This window comes from Ursus maritimus, assembly GCF_017311325.1.
Source record: "Ursus maritimus isolate PB19 chromosome X unlocalized genomic scaffold, ASM1731132v1 scaffold_X1, whole genome shotgun sequence".
Taxonomy (NCBI): domain Eukaryota; kingdom Metazoa; phylum Chordata; class Mammalia; order Carnivora; family Ursidae; genus Ursus; species Ursus maritimus.
The window spans coordinates 109351578-109373983 of NW_024423319.1; the positions used below are offsets into that span (position 1 = coordinate 109351578).

At 43.6% G+C, this 22406-nt stretch overlaps 1 protein-coding gene across 5 annotated transcripts in view; it reads left to right on the plus strand.

Annotated features, from left to right (window-relative positions):
• The window catches only part of SH3KBP1 (SH3 domain containing kinase binding protein 1), a 334252-nt gene that overhangs the window by 222033 nt on the left and 89813 nt on the right, over positions 1-22406 (plus strand). For all 5 annotated transcript variants that reach the window (XM_040633668.1, XM_040633661.1, XM_040633671.1 and 2 more), the window contains one exon: positions 12289-12364. In XM_040633668.1, the coding sequence (XP_040489602.1) occupies positions 12289-12364 (76 nt within the window). The remainder of the gene's footprint in view (positions 1-12288; positions 12365-22406) is intronic.

The window sequence follows — 22406 nt, forward strand, 5'->3', positions numbered from 1 at the left end:
TTTGTTCCATTGTTCTGTCCCAAGCACCTAGAAAATGCATTGCACACGGTACTTTCTCCATAGATCTAAATAATTTTGATGAACGAATTTATTGTTGACTGAAATAAATTATGAATATTTAGTGCCTCCAATGTGCAAGATGCACCAAAGAATACAGAGATTACCCAGACACCGGTCTTGCCCCACCCCCACTTACATTCTAGTCCGTGAAACAGACATATACATAAGTAGCCGTGAATCCAAAGCAGAGAGGGTAATGCGTGCTGTTCAGGAGATTCAAAGCATCTGCAGTAGGAACACGGAAGGGGTGCAGAGTGTTCCACTGGTTGACACGTAGGATATTTTCATGGAATGCACAGAATTTGCATTCACCCCTTACTGTCGAATATGGCATAGTAACTAATAACTAGAGTGCCCTGAGATTAATTTGATCTCTCTTTGAGGATCTCCATTCTTGAGGCACCCCGGGGTCCTCTTTCTGAGTATTTCACTCTCTGTCTAGAAGACATGACCAGTGTGTACCTGACCTCTGCATATATTTAGGAAGTTTCTGTTTTGAATAAGTATGTGTCTTGAACTTGTTCTTTCCAATGAAATAAAATATAAAGATGGTATCATCGAGTGTTTAAGTTTTGATGCAGTGTTCTCCCTTCTTCTGTAAAATCGGGGGGACCAGATGATTTAAAAAAAAAAAAAAAGAAGCGTTGTTCTTTGGGAGTCTGTGGAGCAGGCAATGTAAGTGAAGAGTGAGCCCTGCAGCATTAAAGCCAGAGCTATGTAGCAGTAGCCAGACTGAGAGACTGTCTTTCTGGAAGCAGTAGGTTGTCTTTCATAGAAGTGGAAGGAGTGTTCCCTGTAGGACTGAAATGAGCTTCTGGACAAAGATGGGTTTGTTCTCCAGCTCACCTCATTTGATGCTCTCTGCACCCCTGATTATTTTGTGGTTGAATATTAAGTAGCTGGATATCCGAGGCTCATGAGCAGTTTCTTGCCATTCTAGTCGACATTCATACATAGGGAGAGAGGAGTGTACTCTGAGCCTCTTAACAATGTGTGGTAAGATACACGTAACGTAAAAGTTCCATTTTAATCATTTTTAAGTGCATACTTCTGTGACATTAAGTACATTTACATTGTTATGCAGCCATCCCCACCATCCATCTCCGGAAATCCTCTCATCTTGCAAAACTGAAACTCTATACCCCTTAAACACTAACTCCTCATTTCCCCTGCCCACAGCCCCTGGCAGCCACCCTTCCGCTTTCTGTCTCTATGAATCTGACTACTCTGGGTGCCTCATGTGTGTGGAATTGTGTAGTATTTGTCCTTCTGTGACTAGCTTATTTCACTTACTATAATGTTCTCAGGGTTCATCCATGTTGTACCCTGTGTCGGGATCTCCTTCTTCTTTAAGGCTGAATAATACTCCAGTGTATGCCCTAGCCTTGTAAATAGCAGTTTTACTTGAAAACAAAACAATACAACGTTGCTGCAAATATTACCTTCTCTCTGACCGAAACTATTTCATTTCCTTTCGTTACTCTGAAGGGCATGAAAGGTTCTCTGGAAATTTCTTTCTTTTTAAGATTTGATTTATTTATGAGAGAGAGAGAGAGAGAGAGAGAGAGTGAGCAGGGGGAGGAGCAGAGGGAAAGGGACAAGCAGACTCCACGCTGAACACAGAGCCTGAAACGGCTCGATCCCAGGGCCACGAGATCATGACCCAAGCTGATACCAAGAGTTGGATGCCTAACCGACTGAGCCGCCCAGGGGCCCCTTCTCTGGAAATTTCTTTTGGGGAAAGAAATTCCCATTTTCGTTTCTAGCTTAAGACATTTTTGGAGACATATTTAACTAAACTGTTTACTTTAAATTTGTCAGATTAGAAAGATAATTTTTCATATGTGTCAAGAGCTTATGTGTCTCTGTTTTTTAAAAAATATTTTAGTTTTCAAATGGTAGATTGATTGGTATTTTAACAGTAAGCTAACTGTTCACAACTATCACAGGCCTACTATTTTTCTACAAAGCGTCACCACGCCAGCCTCAGAGCACTGAGAACACATTCACTGTGATTCTTCCCATTAGGATAGATATTCTCCAAAATGCTTCCCTGAGCCCCGGCATCAGGCTGGTTTGCCTCTCTAATCAGGATCTGAACTTAATGTTGCTCTCAGCACGTCTTTGGCACTCAGGACCTATGCAGAATGCATATATGTAGACTCAAGAATGTAACAGAGTTTGGGTTTTGTCCACGTATATTCAAACCAGTTCACAGTCACCGACTTTTCCCTGTGGTTCCTGTGATATGGAGAGGTCCAGATACTTCTTGAACCTCTCTTTTACATTCTTAGTTTCACTGCGTCGGTTGGATCATTGTGTCAACTTCGCATTTATTAGCTCCTCGACTTTTGCATGCCTTTACTTTCTTCTTTGTTCCTCCTGATCCGCCAGATCGTCAGTCTCAAAGTCGCAAATGTGATCATGGCACACCTCTGCTTAACCAGTTGCCTTTTAAGATAATGCACGAGCTTAACGTTGGCCCCAATTACCTTGCTGGCCTCCAACCAAGTACCTTCCCTTCCTTCGCCCATGACTGCATCCCCCTTCCCCCCACACGTTCTCACCTTCGCTCCTGCTTCTCTTCAGCTAGAATACCCTTTCCATCATTCTCTACCTGGCAAGTTTCTGCTCACTTTTCAGAATTTGCCTCAAGCTTCATCATTGCGGTGAGACTTATTTCCCAATGTGGAACTGTTAATGGCTCCTGTTTTCTCTTCTAGACCTTTATTGTAGTGTTTATCCCTTTGTACTATGGTGCTCTGTTAGAGTCTGTCTCTGCTGCTAAATTTTGAACTTAGTAAAGATCCAGGACTCTGTCCATCTCATCTTTGTTAACCCAGCCTTCCAGCATAGATCATGGCTCATGGCAGTTCCAGAAAAGAATGCTGCATGAATGGATGAACGAATGAAGGGAAGGAAGGAAGGAAGGCAGGAAGGAAGGGAGGGGCAAGGAAGGGAGAGAATGGGGCAGGCCAACCTTCACTTTTGAGGTATAAAGGAAAACTAATTAAGTATGGTTTTACCCTCAAGTATGTCATAAAAATGTCATGATCCATTGTGGGCTTCATGTCAATAGCCATTTGGACTTCACTTGAACCTTAAAAGTGAGATGGGATTCAAAGACCCTGGGGGAGGAGGTGCCATCCCGGGTAAGGGAAATGGCCTAGACTAGGTTGTGACTGAATAAATCAATATATTTTAAATCCGGAAGGCATCTTTGTATGTTAATTGGATTCATACAGCTACTTTATAGGAAAATTCAGACTTGGTCCCCAAAAGTACAGCAAGTTTCCTGTTAAAGCGCTGGATGAACAAAACCCAAACCAGCCCCATGGTATTCACTCCTGCCTCACCATCCTTCTCTGCCCTTACCCATACTCTTTTCAAATTCTCCAGATGCATCTAAAAAGAGAGCATTGTTAATCAAAAGATAAAACTAATCCTCTAGTAGAAGGAAGGTTTACGGTTTCCTTTTATCTGTCATAACAGCGGAAAAGAGTCTTTTAGAGTATAATGGCGAATTGTATTTTGTCTAAGTGGTACACGAAATGGGAATTTGCTTCGGCTTGTTCATCCTCTGTGAATAAGATGATCCCACAACAAAATAGCATGCAGGCTTCTCTCTTGGGAACAGTGGGGGTAAAATATAAACAGTAGTTTCATATACTGTCAGATGTTTGGAGAGCTGCCTTCTATGATTTTAATGTTGTCTGAATGTGCATTCTCCACCTCACTGAGCGCTTCAGGAGGTTTTGGTTCGTTCTTCCACATTGTGTTTCCCCAGCATGAGTAGAAGCCCCTGCTAAACCTTACTTTGTTTTGACAAAGAGAAAATCCTACCCTACCTGTGAATATGTTCTAGGGTTCTTTCCAGTTTTTTGAGGTATGGTCTCTAGAGCTATTCGGAATACAAACAAATGACCCAAATGATCAAATCCTGGCAGAAGACAAAGTGCATGATAAATGATAGAATTGGCTGAAATTCAGGTACATCTTTCTACTGATACTCACAAATGCACACATGTGTCTCAGAGAGGGAGAGAAATACACTAATATAAAACAGACTTCATATATACACCTTCAGTAGAATGATAGATACTAAAGTTTTTATTGGACAGATTGAAAGAGTAAACCCCAGAAGGCCTAATGGAAGCATCTACGATGGGCTTTGGTGTTTTATATTCAGAGAAAGTTTGCCATTAGTCTTAAGAGCACAAGGGAAAGACACCAGCTGTTGAGAGATATGGCAAGTTGCAGCAATTGGAAGTACATTTCTTCGGGGCTTTGGGAATTTATATAAACAGCCATTACGTAGCAGTATATATTCTGAGTGGGTTTTTTTTCCTGAGTGTTTTGAAGTAGATACAGTAAAGGGTGATGGTGGAGGTTGACTAAAAGTTGAGTCTCATGGGAGATCAGAGGAAGGAGCCCAAATTGGGGAACAGCATCCTTGTCTAGAAAACTAGTGAAACAGTCCCTCTGCTAGTAACAAGGATCTAGGCAGGGGTCAAAGGGGAAGGGGTAAATCTGAAACCAGGACCTTGGTGATGCGTTTGATATGAGAAATAGAGTAAGAGGGTAATCAAGGGTGGGTTCCAAGTCGTGAGTCCAGGAAACAAAGAGGATGAGCCCTGAGAATTTAGGAGACAGAGGTAGTGATGTTTATCCAGTTATTCCATACACTACTCATTCTTGTGATATGTTAATGGGTAGCACAAGCAGTATGGTTTAAGATTAGAAAACACTTAGATAATGTTAAGGATAAAGTTAAACAGTAACTACAGGACTTCTCAGAGCCTTTAATATGCTATTATGCAAGGATTAGACCAAGTGTTCTGTGTTTCCCATAGTTACCAGATTGTGGGATTAGGTGAATTGGCAGTTGGTTGGTTGGTGGAACATCTTGGGAACATACTTTGGAAAATTATTTCAAATTGAGAGAATGGTGTGTGTGTACACATACCTGGATGATAATGAACCCTCCATATGAGGGTCTTTTGATCATAATCAAACTTGAGAGAATGTGAGGGAACAGGCTAAGATGAATATTTGGAAGTCATAGGCAGAGAACTGTCTACCAGAAACATGGCTGAGATTGGGTTCTTCTTTATGGTGACCAATAATTAATAGGAGCTCAGGGGCCTGTGCATGGGTACAAGGGAGTAAGGCAGGAACAACAGAGGTCTAGGAAGATATCCTAGAAAATATGCTGTCACCAGAAACTATGCTGGAAAGATCTGATACGTGGCAGTGACAAACCATGAGGCTCCAAGAGGGCCACCTGGTCTGGTTTCTCAAGAAGGACAGCTCCCCTCATTCACCAGTTGTGTTGTGGGAGGATGCGAATGCCAGGGCAGTGGGTGAGTCCATGGCGTCCCCAAACTCCCTACTCCATTCAACACTTACCCTTCATATCCTTTGTGGAGGTCGGAGAATAAATAACATCTAGGTCCTGCTCTCAAGGAGGCCACTATTTCTGAAGAGAAAGAGGGAGAAAAGCAGTTAAACTTCTAAGTGTAATACAGTTAACAAATGCTTCTAAAGCAGCTGTGAATCTGACAATGTCTTCAACCATGGTTGGGCAAAGAGGTTTAATGTAACTTGAAATATTGCTAACTTTTCAAGACAGCCAGGGAAATAAACATTATATGAGTAACAAACTGTTAAGTTTTAAGCCTGATTTTATAATCAATAAATGGTGCTGGGAAAATTGGACAGCTACATGCAAAAGAATGAAACTTGACCACTCTCTCACACCATACACAAAGATAAACTCCAAATGGATGAAAGACCTCGATGTGAGACAGGAATCCATCAAAATCCTAGAGAAGAACATAGGCAGCAACCTCTACGACATCAGCCAAAGCAACCTTTTTCATGACACATCTCCAAAGGCAAGAGAAACAAAAGATAAAATGAAGTTGTGGGACTTCATCAAGATAAAAAGCTTCTGCACAGCCAAGGAAACAGTCAAAAAAACTAAGAGGCAGCCCACGGAATGGGAGAATATATTTGCAAATGATGCTACAGATAAAAGACTGGTATCCAAGATCTACAAAGCACTTCTCAAACTCAATATGCGAGAAACAAATAAACAAATCATAAAATGGGCAGAAGATATGAACAGACACTTTTCCAATGATGGCATACAAATGGCTAACAGACACATGAAAAAATGTTCAAAATCATTAGCCATCAGGGAAATTCAAATCAAAACCACAGTAAGATACCACCTTACGCCAGTTAGAATGGCAAAAATTGACAAGGCAAGAAACAACAATTGCTGGAGAGGATGTGGAGAAAGGGGATCCCTCCTACATTGTTGGTGGGAATGCAAGTTGGTACAGCCACTCTGGAAAACAGTGTGGAGGTCCCTTAAAAAGTTAAAAATTGAGCTACCCTATGACCCAGCCATTGCACTACTGGGTATTTATCCCAAAGATACAGACGTAGTGAAGAGAAGGGCCATATGCACCCCAATGTTCATAGCAGCATTGTCCACAATAGCTAAATCGTGGAAGGAACCGAGATGCCCTTCAACAGATGACTGGATTAAGAAGTTGTGGTCCATATATACAATGGAATATTACTCAGCTATCAGAAAGAACGATTTCTCAACATTTGCTGCAACATGGATGGGACTGGAGGAGATAATGCTAAGTGAAATAAGTCAAGCAGAGAAGACAATTATCATATGATTTCTCTCATCTATGGAACATAAGAACTAGGAAGATCGGTAGGGGAAGGAAGGGATAAAGAAAGGGGGGGTAATCAGAAGGGGGAATGAAGCATGAGAGACTATGGACTCTGAGAAACAAACTGAAGGCTACAGAGGGGAGGGGGGTGGGGGAATGGGATAGACTGGTGATGGGTAGTGAGGAGGGCACGAATTGCATGGTGCACTGGGTGTTATACGCAACTAATGAATCATCGAACTTTACATCAGAAACCAGGGATGTACTGTATGGTGACTAACATAATATAATAAAAAAAACATTAAAAAAAGAAGATTACTTTAAAAATTATTTTTCTTATAGCACTGTTTAAAAATGGACTGAAGTATGCATCTTTGGAGATGTCAGAATTGACATAGTGGTATGTGAGGTGTTTTAAAGGTGACCTCTGTCTCTAGACTGGAACTACAAATATATTTTCTTTTACGGGACCATGCACTTAATCTTTAGAATTTTGAGTTGTATTTTACTCTGCCACATGTCCTGTGTGTATCAGATAGTTTAAGCTGAGCCAGCCAAAGGCGGGCAAATTGACGGTTGCTAATGTAAATTTCCCAGCGAGCGAAAAAAGCTGCCATTAGAAGCTCACAGGAGCCCATTGTAAGGATGCTTCTTTGTGCTTTTCTCTTCTGGCTCTGACATGAGCTGGTCCCCCGGGCTTCTGGCCCCCTGGGCTTCGGCTCTGCTCCTACCTCTCCCTGCTGAGCACCAAGAGGACTTTTCATAATGCCATCAGTTATAGGTGTTCATGAAAGGAGTGTTTAAAAAGAAATGTTAAAAGTTTACAGTGCATTTTAATAGTTTGTGTATCTTTCTGAGTTATGATGGCAAATGAAAGCTAAAAGCGTGTGGATATGGGTATCTATACATACTGTTTTGTCTTTTCTCCTGTCACTATGTCCTGTAGCCTATATCTCTCCGTATCCTGTACATGACTAATTTGGGGTAACCATGCCCAATGGCTGGATGCTTCTCAGCACAGCACTCCGGAAAACCCAATGAATCGCTGTTTCAGTGTTTGCGATAGTGTGTGGCATCGTCCTGCCTTTTTGTCTGCTTCCCTGCCTTGCATCGAACAGGCACTTAACAAATCTGTACTGAGCAGAAGAGGAAGGAATACTGTTAGACTTTGAGTGCAGTAAAAGGAATGCCTAGAAAGAGCCATCCTTTATCTTATATTTTACCAGCTGTTTGAAAAGTCATCCTCTGTGTTTGGCTTTCCTTGAGCACTTGAGTAAGGTCTACGTATAGCCTCTCAGAAGATCACCATCTTCTGGAATGGGTATCCGAAAGCCGGTCTACCAACAGAGAGGCTTCACTGACTGCTAGAATATAGGGAGCTCTCTCTTTCTCTCCCCCCCACCACCCCGCCACCAATCCACTGAACCTAACCCTTTGTGATTAAGAGTTATATGTGGTATTCTTGGAGAGGAGACTTTCAGAGATGAGACTTAAACTCTCCTTAACATTGTCCTATAATTAGAAATTTTCATACACTTAAGGAGTTTGCATCTGAATTAGAATGAAGTCACAGGAGTGACTTGATTTGAGCAGGACCCTGGTCTCACACTCCAGCAATCACAAAGAGAAACAGATATATTCATCATTGGGGAACTGGATTCCACTGGGCTCAAATCCAGGGATTGTCTTTCCTACAACCATTAGTTTCTTCATTTTGGCACAGAAAAGGAAAAAAAAAATGGCTCGCTCCAGTAACTGAAATCCCATGGGGTTATCTTTCCCAATGCTGTAGTACCAGATCTTGTAGGGCTAGGAGTATATATCATTCACCTACTGTACAAAAATCCCCAGAAACTTTATTTCGTACTTTTGTCAAGAAAGCTAATAGGAGAAAGACTTCTGGTCTTAAATATTCAAAGGAATGAATTTTTTGAATTATTTATTTTTAAAAGTCATTTTTTAAATGGAGATTAGGGTGTGGTAGGAGAGACAAAAGTTGACAGCAGCCTGGTGATGACTGTATGTGGAAGTAGGTCAATAGCAATAGCAATACCGGTATCGATCTATACCGGTAGCAATCAATAATTGTCTTTTTGTAGAGTTTTCAGCTTTATACAGCCATCCATATGTATTTCTGCTCCCAGACCCAGCAGCAGCTTCAGACTTGGGGAACAGGCAGAGCAGAGTAGCATCGATGTGGGTACTAAGAAGTGTTTAGGCCACAGCTCAGAGAAGAGGAAATGCTGGGCTGAGCCGTGGAGTGGAACTGGCAAGTGTTCCTTCACAAGGCAGATGGTAAAATGGGCCTGTTGCCCGTATCTCAGGAGTGAAGGAGCTGTGACCTGAGCAGAGTCAACATAGCCCCCAAGTGCATGGCCAGTCCTTGTCCTGGATAAGCCATCTTCTCGGGAGGGCAAGATCTCGGAACCCTGCTGAGGAAACAATGAGTAGAGATCTTGAATCTTCTCCCACAGCTGCTGGTAGCCTAACATCCTTCTTCACTGCCTGCTTGGTGGATGAGAGATGTTTGGATGGGATTCCCTGATTTTTCTGTCCACTTAGGCTTGACCTTCAATTATGTATGACCTATGTGTGTACTGGAGCTAGGCATTGCCCTTTGAAAGTTGGGATTCTGTTCACTCATAACCCAGTGGACCAAAGATGTTTTCAGTGGTGTAGGGGAAGCTGAAATCCTGGTGGGAAAGCCGTATTTCATTGCCCCTTGTCTTTGTCTGTGTTCTTGTCTTTGTTGATACAAAACCATCTTTCCGTCCATTCATCCATCTGTCCTTTAACCCATCCATCCTCTCAGGGATCCTTTGGTGAAGGATCTCATAGCCACCTGGGCTCCCCATTCTTTCCCCTCAGTGATATTGTCCCTTTGTCAGCGCCACTAAACTCTCGTTCCTTTCTGAGCTGACTGATTTAGTAGGAATGACAAATTGTTATGCCAGCTGAGAGCAGGGAAGGTAGAAGGCATCAAAGCCTACTGGAAGGAGAGCAAGAAGAGGAAGAAGAGTGAAAAAGATGGTTTATGATTTATCGAGTTTTGAGAAAAGGCACCTGCGTTGTTAATCCAAGAAAGGTATTTGGTCAGTGCTGAGGGAGTCCCTCCCACATCTAGGTCAGTGCTTCTCAATCTGGAGCGCGCATCGGCGTCCCCTGGAGGGTGTGTTCAGACTGCCAGGCACCATCCCCAGAGTTTCTGATTGAGAAAGTCTAGGGTGGGGCCCGGGAATTTGCTTTACTAGCAAGTTTCCAGTGATACCAGTGCCACTTGTCTGGGAACCATCCTTTTCTAGGCCTAGGTCCTAGAGAAGAGAGAAATAGCTGAACGATTCCCATCTCTGGGACGCCTGGGGGACCAGGCTGAGAGGGGAGGCACTTGCCTTACTCTTGACCTTTAATCATGGCCCAAGAAGAAGAAAGAAGGCATTAATTTAAGTCTAGCACCCCTGGCAGATGAGCACATTATCAGCCTCACCATCACCCCTGTTGCTGGGATCCACACAGAGGTCAGTGTGCTGTATTTTCTGAAATAGAAAAAAGAACAGAGCAAGTTCTGCATTCATGTGTCTTTCCGTATAGAAGTAAGTGTACTTAACTGGTGGCTTCTGTTGATGTCTCCTAGCTTGCACTGGCCTGTAAACCAGGGCATCAGAGACCATGGGCAGCCCTTCCTTTTGTTATTAAATAAGGGGGAGTTGTAAGAACACACAACCCGTGAAGGTTTCCCTAAAAGAAGGCATCTGGTTTAAAGCCCAAACCATTGGAAGCCTCCTTTTTACCCAGAAAGGAACCCAAGTCGGGATTGAGCAGTGTTTCCTTCTGTGTTTTCCTGATTTCCTCTCTCCACTGTCAGTAATCACTCAAGTTTTACTTTGTGATGCTTTGTTCCGGTCAGTCCATAAGGGAAGAATGGAGACGGAGGCGGACGCCGTCGGAAACGTTAACAGGAATGTGAATGACATTTGAAAGTGTCTATTTTACCATCACTTCCTGATTTTTCAAGATAATTCTTAAGACAGTTTTTCGTCAAATTTGACCTTATGGCTGAATAACAACATGCTTTTTCCCTCCTTGATGCTTCCTTGAAATTACAAAAAATTATTAGTTTGAGTACTTAGCAGCAGTTGAGGGGTGGCATGATATTTTGGATTTCATTTTTTATCCAATTTAGAAAGCCCTGTGGCACTAAATAAAAATGTCACTGCGTAAAATGTAAAAGCTTTCCATCACAAATGTTTTTAAAAATTCATGAAGGGCTGAGGATTTGATTTATCTTATCCTCTTTCTGTGATTTATTCGTATTTAATGTTAGTTTCAACATTTGAAGCATGAAGAACTTTTTCAAATTAAAAACTGTGGTGAATCAGTTTTATTTGAACCAACATTCCACCGGGCCAGTTTTTGAATTATGCAGTTCATTCCTCTTCGTGTGTTTGAGGGGCAGATATGTTTGGTTTTCCCAGTGGCTGGAATTCTCACTAGGGAAACCGTTCTTTGCTGGGGAGCTTGAGTCCCCCAGCTACTTGGTGTTGACAGCTGGGTCCCTGGATCCAGAGGCAGTTTCCTTGGGCATTAAGCGTGATCACACAAACGGGGCAAAAGAGAAGGGTGGGAAGAGACCTCACCTTTGGAACCATCATTTTGTTTGCTGTCTGGTTTTTTGTTTTTGACACTTTGAGCCTCTGAGTTGCCTATGTTTTCGGGAACATCTTTAGTCAGAGACAATATCAGTCTTTTCTGTGGATGGTTTATAAATAATAAATGATAATAGAATTAACTTTGAATGAAGGAAAGAATATAAACTCTGAGCAAACTCATCTTTTGTTTTTTGGACTAGTAAATGAACACCTAGGATCTGTGACACTGGCCTCTCTGAAAGCCCCAGAAGGTTAAAAAGCTGGGAGGAAGAGGGCTGCGGGCCCTCCGTGTTCCGCCTTTGGGGCAGATAGAGCTGTCCTCGAGGACGTGGGTGTGTTTACTCAGACCCTGCAAGGCAGGTTGGCTTTTCCATGGTTAGGAGATGTGGTAAGGCACTGTTGCTCTGGACACTGGCTTCTGCCTAGCCTTCCACTTGCCTGTCCACCTGTCCCTCTGGCCCTCTGTCCCTTTATCCTTTCCTTCTTTCTGTATTTTTATTCTTTCCCTCTTATTCCCCTTCCTCTAGTCCGCAGACACTTGTGAGCATCTCCTCTGGGCCAGGTGCTGTGCCCCCACAGAGGAAATGTGCCTGTCTAGTCTGCGGAAAATAATCAACCTTTTAATGAGGACACCAAGGAAGAATGGGAATAAAAGGTACTGAGTGCCCCCAAGGATAAAGCCCTTTCTACCTGCTTCTCCCACTTGTTTGTCAGTGAGGGTCCGGCCCGTCAGAGAACGGCAGCCACTAGACAGAGCAATGAAAACTTAAGTGCGTGGTTTTTCAAAGCGGTCAGGAGCATTTCATCACCATGAACTTGATTTTATGTCTTTGCTTAATGGAGAGAATCATCTCGTTAAGTAAAATGTTCTCTTTCCTCCTCAGACTATTGGAAAGAAGTTACCTCCAGCCACAGCAACTCCGGAGCCGTCAAAGCCAGAAATGGACAGCAGGACAAAGAGTGAGTTTCCTTATTTCTCCTTTTTACACTTGGAAGCAGTTAAGGATTTTCTAGTCATTGAAATGCCTTTGAAAAATCTTCACGTAATCTGAATGGCTATTTCACTTTTTTATTTTAAATGTCAAGGTAGTTAACATACAGTGTTGTATTCATTTTGGGTGTACAATATAGTGATTCCGCAGTTCTTTACGTTACTCGGGGCTCACCATGATGAGTGTACTCTTAATCCCCTTCACCTTAATGGCTTTTTAAAACGCATCGCAAAAAATGTCCCAAATGTGTTTCACGAGGCCCTGCCAGTGGGTGGGCACAAGGTAGGTTCAGAACTCCTGGGGGTTTTCTCCTTTCTGGAACGTGGTTCTTTCCTGCCACCTGTATCTTGCCCATGTGCAGAACCAGGGCTTATCCATGTATACCCAAGCACTTAGCATAGTTCGGAAGGCAGAAAGATTCTAGAGAATGGCAACTCAAGTAGTTTGGGGATTCACAGGCCTTCAAGTCTCAGACGCCCTATCTTCTAGCCTCCACCCTCAGCCAGCCCTCCCAAGCCCTGCCTTCCTGCCAGCATCCTCCATGCTTCTCGGCTGCAATCTCTCTACGTACGCATGTCTTTCTTCCATTGAGCCAGATACGCTCTTCCTATAATTTTTACCCATGAATTTTAGTCTCCAAGTCTATATTGGTATTAGCCCATTTTTCTCCTAACAGCTCTTTAAGTATTTGAGGATAGCTTTCTCCCCAGAACCTTCCCAAAGGGCAGTATTCCCTACTCTAGATTGTTGCCACTTAAAATACAGGATGTCCAGGTACATTTACGTTTCGGATAAACAGTGAATAATTTTTTGGTTATAAGTAAGTCCCATGCACTATTTGTTGTTTATCTGAAATGCAGATGTACCTGGGCAGCCTGAATTTGTAGTTCCTAACCTGGCCAGCCTCCAGTTCCTTTCGTTATCCTTCCAGTAACCAGGGCATTCTGGACAGGCTCTGGGCAGAAACAATTACTTCAATTCCTTCTACGGATTTTATGTTTGGTTTTTTTTTTTTTTTCTTTTCAGCCTCAGATTTTCTTATGAAGATAATATGGACAGACTACTAATCTAGTTTAGAAAGCCAAAGATTGAGAGACCATAAATCACACACATATCATTATGATTAATAGAAGAGCCAAGCATAGCTTTATTCTTTTAATTGCAAAATAATATACCAGAAGCTTGTATTGCAGGGCAAAACAGGTAGTTTCAAGAGCGAATGAGTGATACTGCCTTAGACTTAAGAAAATGAATTTGTGGGACTTGCCAAGCCAAAAACGGCAACTTTGATAAATAAGCGCACGGATGGTACAGACGCAGGTGCTAGAGCTCGGCCTTAATGCTTCGGGTTCAGATGAGATCTACACGCCTTCCGTCTGTTCATGGTACAGACTCCTGATACTGGGCAGAAAGCCCCCTCGTCGGAGACCCTAACCCCGCGGTTCTCACACTTGAGCGTGCTCCAGCATCACCTGGAGAGCTGGGCCCTACCCCCCACGTGCTGGGTCCCACCTCCAGAATTTCTGAATCACTGGTCTGGGGTGAGGTCTGAAAATTTGCTTTTTTAGGGAATTCCCAGGTGCTGCTGCTGCTCCTGGTTTAGGTCCCACACTTTCAGAACCCCTGTTTGGAGCTCATACAGGTTCCTGAGGAGAAACTGGTCCTATATTTATCAATGCGGGTTATATAGGCTTATCATGCTACACCTGCCTTTGGGCACTAAAGAATCTTGAAGAATCAAACATTAAATCATTCCTGCAAACATTTCTCTTGTTGGACAGTGGCCTGTCCTTCCCTCCATTCCACTACTTATTCTGTAGTTATGGCTGTTACCAAGTTTATAAAAGATCACTGTTATTAGCAAAGTTGCTTAGACAGCTGGAATGGGGAATAGGCAGGAGAAGAAAAAGGAGAAGACCCATCAAGCCTCAAAGGTGATTGGAATGTGGTCCCTAGGACAGGCTGTCCTCCTGACATGTGACAACTATTGGTCTTTACCAACCTGACTTGTTTGCAGAAATAGTAATCGGAGAAACAGAGAATTTTTCTTCAATGAGTTTCCATAGAAGTAAAGTCGAAATAAGAGCTTCCATAGCAGTAAAGTTGAAATTCCCTGTAGATTGTTCACCTCTGTCCAGAGGAAATAGGATCTTGGGTGACTTGTGGGTTGCTTTTGGGGGAGGCTGAGCAGTAGGGACCCGAGGGGCACTTGTAGGAATGTGACACAAAGCAGGACAATCTGTGAGGCCTGCTTAAGTGCCTAATCCTCGGGTCTCAAGAACTAGCCCTAGGATAAGATCATGTCTTTGATGCTTTCTTTTCGCCCTCTGTAATGTCTGCAGACAGGAGATTCGAGTCTTTTTGGAAAGATTAAGTGGGCCGGGGGAGATAGGTAGCTGTGTGTTAGAGCAGTGCTGCCTAATAGAAATATCATGTGAGCCACATACATGATTTTACATTATCTAGTAACCACATTTTTTAAAAAGAAACAAACTTATTAATTTAAATATATTTTATTTAACTCAATATATCCCCAATATTATATTTTCAACATGCAACCCATATAAAATTATCAAGTGAGATATTTTTATTCTTTATTTATATGAGTCTTCACAATCCAGCGTGTATTTTATATGCATGGCACATCTAACTTGGAGCAACCACATTTCAAATGTTCAGTAGCCACAAGTGCCTAGTGGCCACCGTACTGGACAGTGTAGTTTGAGAGTGATTCTGGGATCTAAGATGGGCTTCCTGGGCCTAGGTACTAACACAGATCCAAATATTCAGTTCCTTCAAGCATGTGGGAGGATCCTGGCTCTAGCCCAAGACTTGTTCTGTCCTACAAGTATCTCTTAATTACGTCCATCCACCTGGCTCTCTGGAAGCATCACGGTGAGGGGACGGGTTGTTAATGACGAGTGTTTTTACAGAGGCTCGGTGGTGTGTTTTGGCTAAGAGCCAACAGTGCAGATTCTAGGACCAGCTGTGTTATTTGCTAGCTGTATGACCTTGGGCCAATAACTTTATTTCTCTGGCCTTGCTCTTCATTGTCTGTGTTGTCTGTGAAGTCAGAGGGCTGTGCTAGAGAGAACCCCCGAGTCTGCTCCCAGCATCTTCATCCTCTGATTCAATTCCAAAAGCTTTATGATTCAGAGGAAAAGGTTTCTGTGTTCAAAGAACTGAGCAGCCGGATGCGAGAGGCGGAAGGAAGATGGGAACAATTCAGTAGGAATAGGAGTTGTCACCGGGTATAGGTGTAAGTATGCGTGTGAGTGGGTAGCAGGTCAGAAGGAGAATTCTCACGTCAGCAAAGGCTTGAAGGATGTTTACTGACAGATGTTTTTTATGGACCCAGAGCAAGAATTTCTGCAATTAATCTCACCCACCTACTTTCTGGCTTTCATTGTCAAGAGCAAATTCTGGGATGTTTGTTCTCCCTTGATTTCCATGAAGCACCTAAGTCCACTAAAAAGCCCCCTGCATTGGGAACATTCTGCTGCTTTCAGACTTTGATGCAACCCCCATGTTCGGGTGGAAGGACACAGAGTGCTGACTATTAGAAATGACCCTGAGCTTGGGAGCAGGGCTTCTGGTTAGCAGACAGATCTCTAACAACCACTGCCTGGCCGTTCAGAGGAGAGAAGTCCCTTCCATACATCTCTGTCCTCGGCAGACTAAAGGATTAAGTTACGATGATTCAAAAAATGGTCATGTAGATGGGTCTTTCCTGAGGGAAAGTGAAACTCAGCTGATCAGGATTCATTTAAACAACTAACGTCATCTCCCCTCCCCCAGTAAAGCTTTTATGATATTGAAACTCATCTGAAACACATGCTGGGGAACAGATTGCCATGATTTTCATAACGAGGGAAACTGTCTAAATATTCATAAATGAAGTACCCTGAGATTCCTCCAGCCCACCACATCTGGAATTTCCCCAATTCTTACTACAATTGATGTGGATTTGTGGCCTCTGTGGGATAGAAAAATAGCCTGGAAAAATGGCTATTTAGCATCTTTCTGAACAAACAGTTCGGTCTCAGAGATTTGGAGGACCAGTTGAGCAGGAGAGTTAGGAAAAAGATAATCCTTGATATACTTTGAACAAAGGCCCATCAGGCTTTGTAATAAATGATGACCATGGGGCAAAGGCTAAACCTGCCTTCCCTGCCTGACCTCCCCTCATTCCATCCCTGGTCGTTTGTACCACCTTTCTGATCACTTTGTTCATTGACTCACTTCTCAGGAGTTGTCCCCTGTGGTGGCGACACAGGGTGGCGTGTGGCTATCATTGGTCCCTCAAGGCAGGGGCTATATCTCCTACTCGATATCCCCACCATACATCCCAGAAAGGTGCTATGGACTCACTGGGCACATAACAAGTGATGGTTGAGCACATGGGGAATTAGAAATGACTTACAGTTTAACCAGGCTCTATATTGGACAGAGTCTTGTAAAAGCGGCATAGTAGCCATGGGTCCCCTTTCTCAAGTTCACAGTCACCAGTTGGAAAAAGACCCATTTGTTCACATAGGACCCTCGAGCTTGTTTGGGGTTTCTGAGGGATTAGCAGTGGTTGCCAGTGTTCCATGGGGCTTGATAGACCCTTCGTTCTTTCTAGTCCCTGCTCTGGACCCATCAGCCCAAGAGCACCAACACAAACCGTTGTCCGACAAAGGTTTATTGGCTCATTGCACCGAGGAGACCACATAGGAGAACCTGTGCAGCCCTGTTGCACCAAACAAAAAGGAGTAGTTACCAGGTTGGAGGAGGAGGAATGCAGTGAAGTGTAATTGAAGCAGTATTTTGCTAGGCTCCAAGCAACTCAGGGGCTGTGTGGAGAGGGGTCAACATCAGGTCTGTACTGGGAGGTGCACCCAGGTCGTTTCTTTGGGAACCACCAAGTGGAGATAAGTGTGTAGCGCTGTGTTCAGAACTCTTTTAAGTGAGGCTCTGCACTCGTGTGGGGGAATCAAGGCTGCTTTTCTGTGTCACAGTGACTTCGTTCCTTCAGTCAAGAGTGGCACATTTCAGGGGCACCTGGAAGGCTCCGTTGGTTAAACGTTTGCCTTTAGCTTCACGATGTCAGGGTCCTGGGATTGAGCTCCCTGCTCAGCGGGGAGCCTGTTTCTCCCTCTCCCCCCACCCCTGCTCATAGGCTCTTGCTCTCTCTTGCAAATAAATAAATAAATAAATAAATAAATAAATAAATAAATAAAATCTTTGTGGGGGGAAAGAGCAGAACATATCATTCTGACTGATGCGATATAAACAAAAGCAAAGTTTCTGAGAGTCTGTGGGTTTAGAGGGCAAACTTTCTCTGGGACTAAGAAAGCAGTAGTACTCGGAGAAGGGGGTGTTAGGACCCTTTCCAGCTGCAGCGCGTGCTTGGGAGAAATACTATTTCCTGTTCACTTCACAGCTGGCTGTGTCTGCGTTTGGTACACCAGCCTGATGAATGGCCAGGCAGATTTTTACTTTCTCATTCTGAGCTAATTTTTGCTTTCTCACCACATGTTTAAATAGCAGAGAAAGGGGTCGATTTCCTTATGTTGGTTTTCCCCCCCAGCCTTACCTGGGAGCTCTTTCATGCTACCTTTTCAGGGGAGGTATTTTGGCTCACTTGTCTCCCCCAAAACTCATATTTGGGCACATCCAGTTTGAAACAAGTGTCCTGCTCAGTGCTGTAGTGCACCCCACACTCGACGTGTCCTAAGGCGCTCAGGCTCAGCATCCCAGGGTCGCATCGAGTGCCTCCAACACAGACCTTGCTGTCCTGATTCCGAGTGGGGTTCTCCCTGGGAGGGTGCCCAGGCTGCCCAGGCTGCTGAAGACCTGGTTTTCAAGTACAGTCCTCTTGGAGGATTAAAGCTAACTCCCTTGGTGTTATCCTTGTGGATTTCCTTTCTCCCAAAGACTGAGAGCTTCCCCTCACCTGAGGAAGAGAAAGTGCCGAGAGGAGCGGTGATGAGCTCTGGACTAGAAGACAGAAAGGCTTTGCTTGTCAGATTTTTTTCTTTTCCTTTTTTAAAAAAATTCTTCCTTTTAAAGCGAGAGATTTAAAAATGCCATAATTCATAGTTGTGAAATAATGCAAAAGTCAAATTCCCAGCGGCACCTAGGATTAGAGGCGGTCGTTGTGATTTGGGGTCGCTGGCAGCTTTTTCCTGGAGGCAGGCATGGGGCTCAAGTTGACAACATAGTGAGGTGTGCCTTGTGTTTCGTTTCCCTGTCTGAATTTGAGTGTAGACCAGGGTTTTTCCACCTTGGCACTATTAATATTTGGACCAGATCACTCTTTGCTGTGGAGACTGTTCCGTGTCTGTTACAGGGTGTTTGGTAGCATCCCCAGCCTCCATACCCTTGATGCCAATCCCTGTTACCGCCCCCTCCCGCTGTGACGACCACAAATGGCTCCGGTATTGCCAGTGTCCCCTGGGAAGCGAACGAGCCCCGTTTGCGAACTGCTGGTGCAGACCGTGGTCAGCTCTGCAAGGGCACTGCTGCATCTCTGCTGCTGGGCGCACAGTGGACCTTAGTTAATGTTTACTGAATGAATGACAAGTGTAGGGTTCTCTCCAGCCCTCCCCACTAGCCCCGGATCCTCAAACCGACCCAGGAATGGATTTTCTGTCTACATCTATCATGCAGCATGCCCAGCCGTGGCACCGCCACCACACTGGCCCACCCTCCAGGTCCCCACCATTGTTTTGCTTCTTTCTAGCATTGAATATTTGCTAATACCCATGGCTGGATCATTGGCCCTCACAGTGTGGTCCCTGGACCCGCAGCATCAGCATCACCATCACCATCACCTGGGGACTTGTTCGAGATGCAGATCCCCAGGCCTTGCCCAGCCCTAGAGGATCAGGAAGCTCAGGGGTTCTGTTTTCACGCATCCTTCATCTGATGCTGATGCCCGCTCATGCGTAAGAACCACTGATGTAGACTGTTCCTTGAGCTTCCCTGTTGATGAGAGTCACCAGGGTGCTTGTGGATTGCTGCTCCCACCTCAGACCTGTTGATGGCAACCCCCAAAGAAGGGAGTCTGGGAAGGCAGAGAAGCAACAGGTTCCCCACATCATTCTTGTCATCAGGAATTGATGGGGAACACCCCCCACTACCACCACCAACTCCTACTCCCCTGGTCAAAGTCCTAGAACATTGTACAGAGCCCGGTGCCATTTTATGCCTCTAAGAAGGGAGCCTGACTCTTTCCTTTGGGAAATGATTCCCCATTCATGACCCTCTGATGCTTTAAGCTGAAGGCATCACTCTTATCCTTCCCTCGCTGTTGCCTGTCAGGAGCGCTGTGCCTCATTCCTTCTCCTCGGTTATAAGCTCCTTGAGAACCAGGTATCAGTCTTATTTAACTTAGCCTCTTTCCCCCAGAATATGACCCAAGTCCATACCCTTATTGCATTTCCAAAATACAAGAAGCTGGAAAACTAAAAGGTTTTTAGTACTTGTTGGGTGATAAAACTTGTCTTGGACTAACATGCATTTATATAGTCTTTATTTATCCTACTTGGGGGGACAAATCTTCCATTTGCTGCAGAATCTTAATGTATTTGATGGTTGGGTGCAGCTCCAGACCCCAGGTGTGAGGATGTTATCTATTGTATGGATGCAATACATTTCCTTTCTAAAATCTAAAAAATTCTGTCCCCAGGGCTTCTGGATAAGTGATTATGAACCCGTAGTGCTTCAGATAATGTTTGTCACTTTAATGAAAGAACTTTAGGTTTTGATGTTGGTGGAAGTAGAAACACTGAGCTTGATACTTTTGTTCTGGTATCCAAAGGAAAAGAATTCTAAGGGTGGCCTGGTACTTTCCACCACTGCTGGAAGTTCTGGAAGGCTTCCTACCAGACTCTGTGACACATGGGATTTTAATCTTCATGTCCTAAAATTGAGTCCAGAGAATTGTCCTGGATTTAATGTTACTTCCTTGGTGTGTGTGTGTGTATACGTTCTGCTTGCTGATATGTTTATTCTGTTTGTTCTGCTGTTATTTTCTTTTTAAGCTGAGGGTACTTTTTCAAGTTGGTTGGTTTGTTTGTTATATGAATAGATTATAAAACCATCTGAATGGAGTCATGGGCTGTGGGCATGTGAGTTCAATTTCTTAAATGGTCTGTTTTTAATCTCATGTAAATTTCTAGAAGTTTAGAGATTGAAATAATGTGTTTTTTGTTGGGGGGGGATGTGAATCATGACCGGACTTCTTGGGGGTTTTAATAGAACAAGTTTCTTAAAATTGGAATACCAATCAGTAATTAGTATAGGGGATCTTGATTTGGAATTAGGCAAAGGTCTCAGGGCCCTTGAACCTTCTGATATCCTACACAACATTTTCTCTGCAACTTTGAATGTGTCTTTTTTTTTCCTTTTTCTGGAAAGAGGGAATCACTGTTTTTTTATCAGATTCTTAAAGGACTCTAAGACAAAGAAGCCAGGGACATCTGGCTGGCTCAGTCGAAAGAGCATGCAACCCTTGATCACAGTGTTGTGAGTTCAGCCCCACTTTGGCTATAGAGATTACTTAAAAATAAATACATAAATGTAAAAAGAGACAAAAATACTCAAGAATTGACTTAGGATTTCAGTCCTAGGCTAATCCATCAGTTTTTTAAAAAAATCTTTCTAAAAAAATAGAGACAAATTCATCTCAATTGCTGGATAACTTGTGCCTTTATTTTTTTATGTGCATATGGGCATTCATGTCTATTTGATCTTGAACTAATTAAATCCATCTGATTGATGAATAGATGGAAAATGCCTGCCTCCAAAAATTCATTTCATTCCCTTACTCTCATCTCTATCTGCTACTCATTTAAAATTTCTAATCTTCCCACATCCAAAAAGCATTTGGAATTATAGTCTTCTTTCAAGACATATCAAATGCCTCCTCCTTTGCAAACTCACTCCTGAATGTAGTCGTGCCTTCCTTGGCAGCACCACGGCCATATCCCGTCAGAGTGAGTCTGTGCTTCTTCCAGCATTTGTCCTTTCTTCTTGTCATCCTTTCACCCTTGCCTTTCCCCAGGCATTAGTTTGTCACTTCCACTCGAGGGTGCAATGGGCAGTGACTTGCGTATCACAGGCCCAAGAACTGACAATGTCTTTTTCATGGTGGTGCCTCAATAAATGTTTGAATTAAAGTAGGGAACGTCTTTGTTCCATATACTAGGAAATTAAAATCATAGTCTCAGGGAGGCCTGGGCGGCTCAGTCGGTTAAGCGTCTGCCTTCAGCTAGGGTCATGATCCCAGGGTCCTGGGATCGAGTCCTGCATCGGGCTCCCTGCTCAGGGGGGAGTCTGCTTCTCCCTCTGCCTTCTCTGCCTACTCTGCCTGCCGCTCTCCCTGCTTGTGCTCTCTCTGTGACAAATAGATAAATAAATTTTTTTAGAAAAATCATAGTCTCAGAGCTAATCCATTTTTTCACTTCTTATTTTTTAGTATCTTAAAACCATTGGTACATCCAAACTGACAGCATGTTTTTCTTTTCCAGTACTGCTGAATTAGGGCCCAAATACCTCAGTAGTAAAAACAAATTCTTATTTTCAAATATATCATGATAACTTAAAATGTGAGCCTATGGTTGCCATGTTTGATCGGGCGTGTTCCGAGTTACAGTGCCTGTGACTAGAGCCATGAACTGTCAGAGCTGGCCAGAACTCCAGTCTAGTCCTGTGTGTTTTTTGGAGCCTCCAGAGCTTCCTTGAGATTATTTTGGGGGCCTGGGTGGGAGATGGGCCAGCCCCACTCTCTAATATAACCAGAGCAGCTCTGTTTTTAATTTTGTATTGGAGTTTTGGAATAAGTTGAAATTTGCTAAAAAGTGTTAACCAAACTGCCCTCTCGTCCCTCGTTGGCCAGTCTCCCATCTTATACCTAAGGACACTGAGGTCCAAAGCTACTGTGTAGTTGCCTCAGATCTTATGCTCAGGACAGCCCAGCTGGGATTGAACCTAGTCTTGCCTGTCCTGACTCCTGGCCCAGA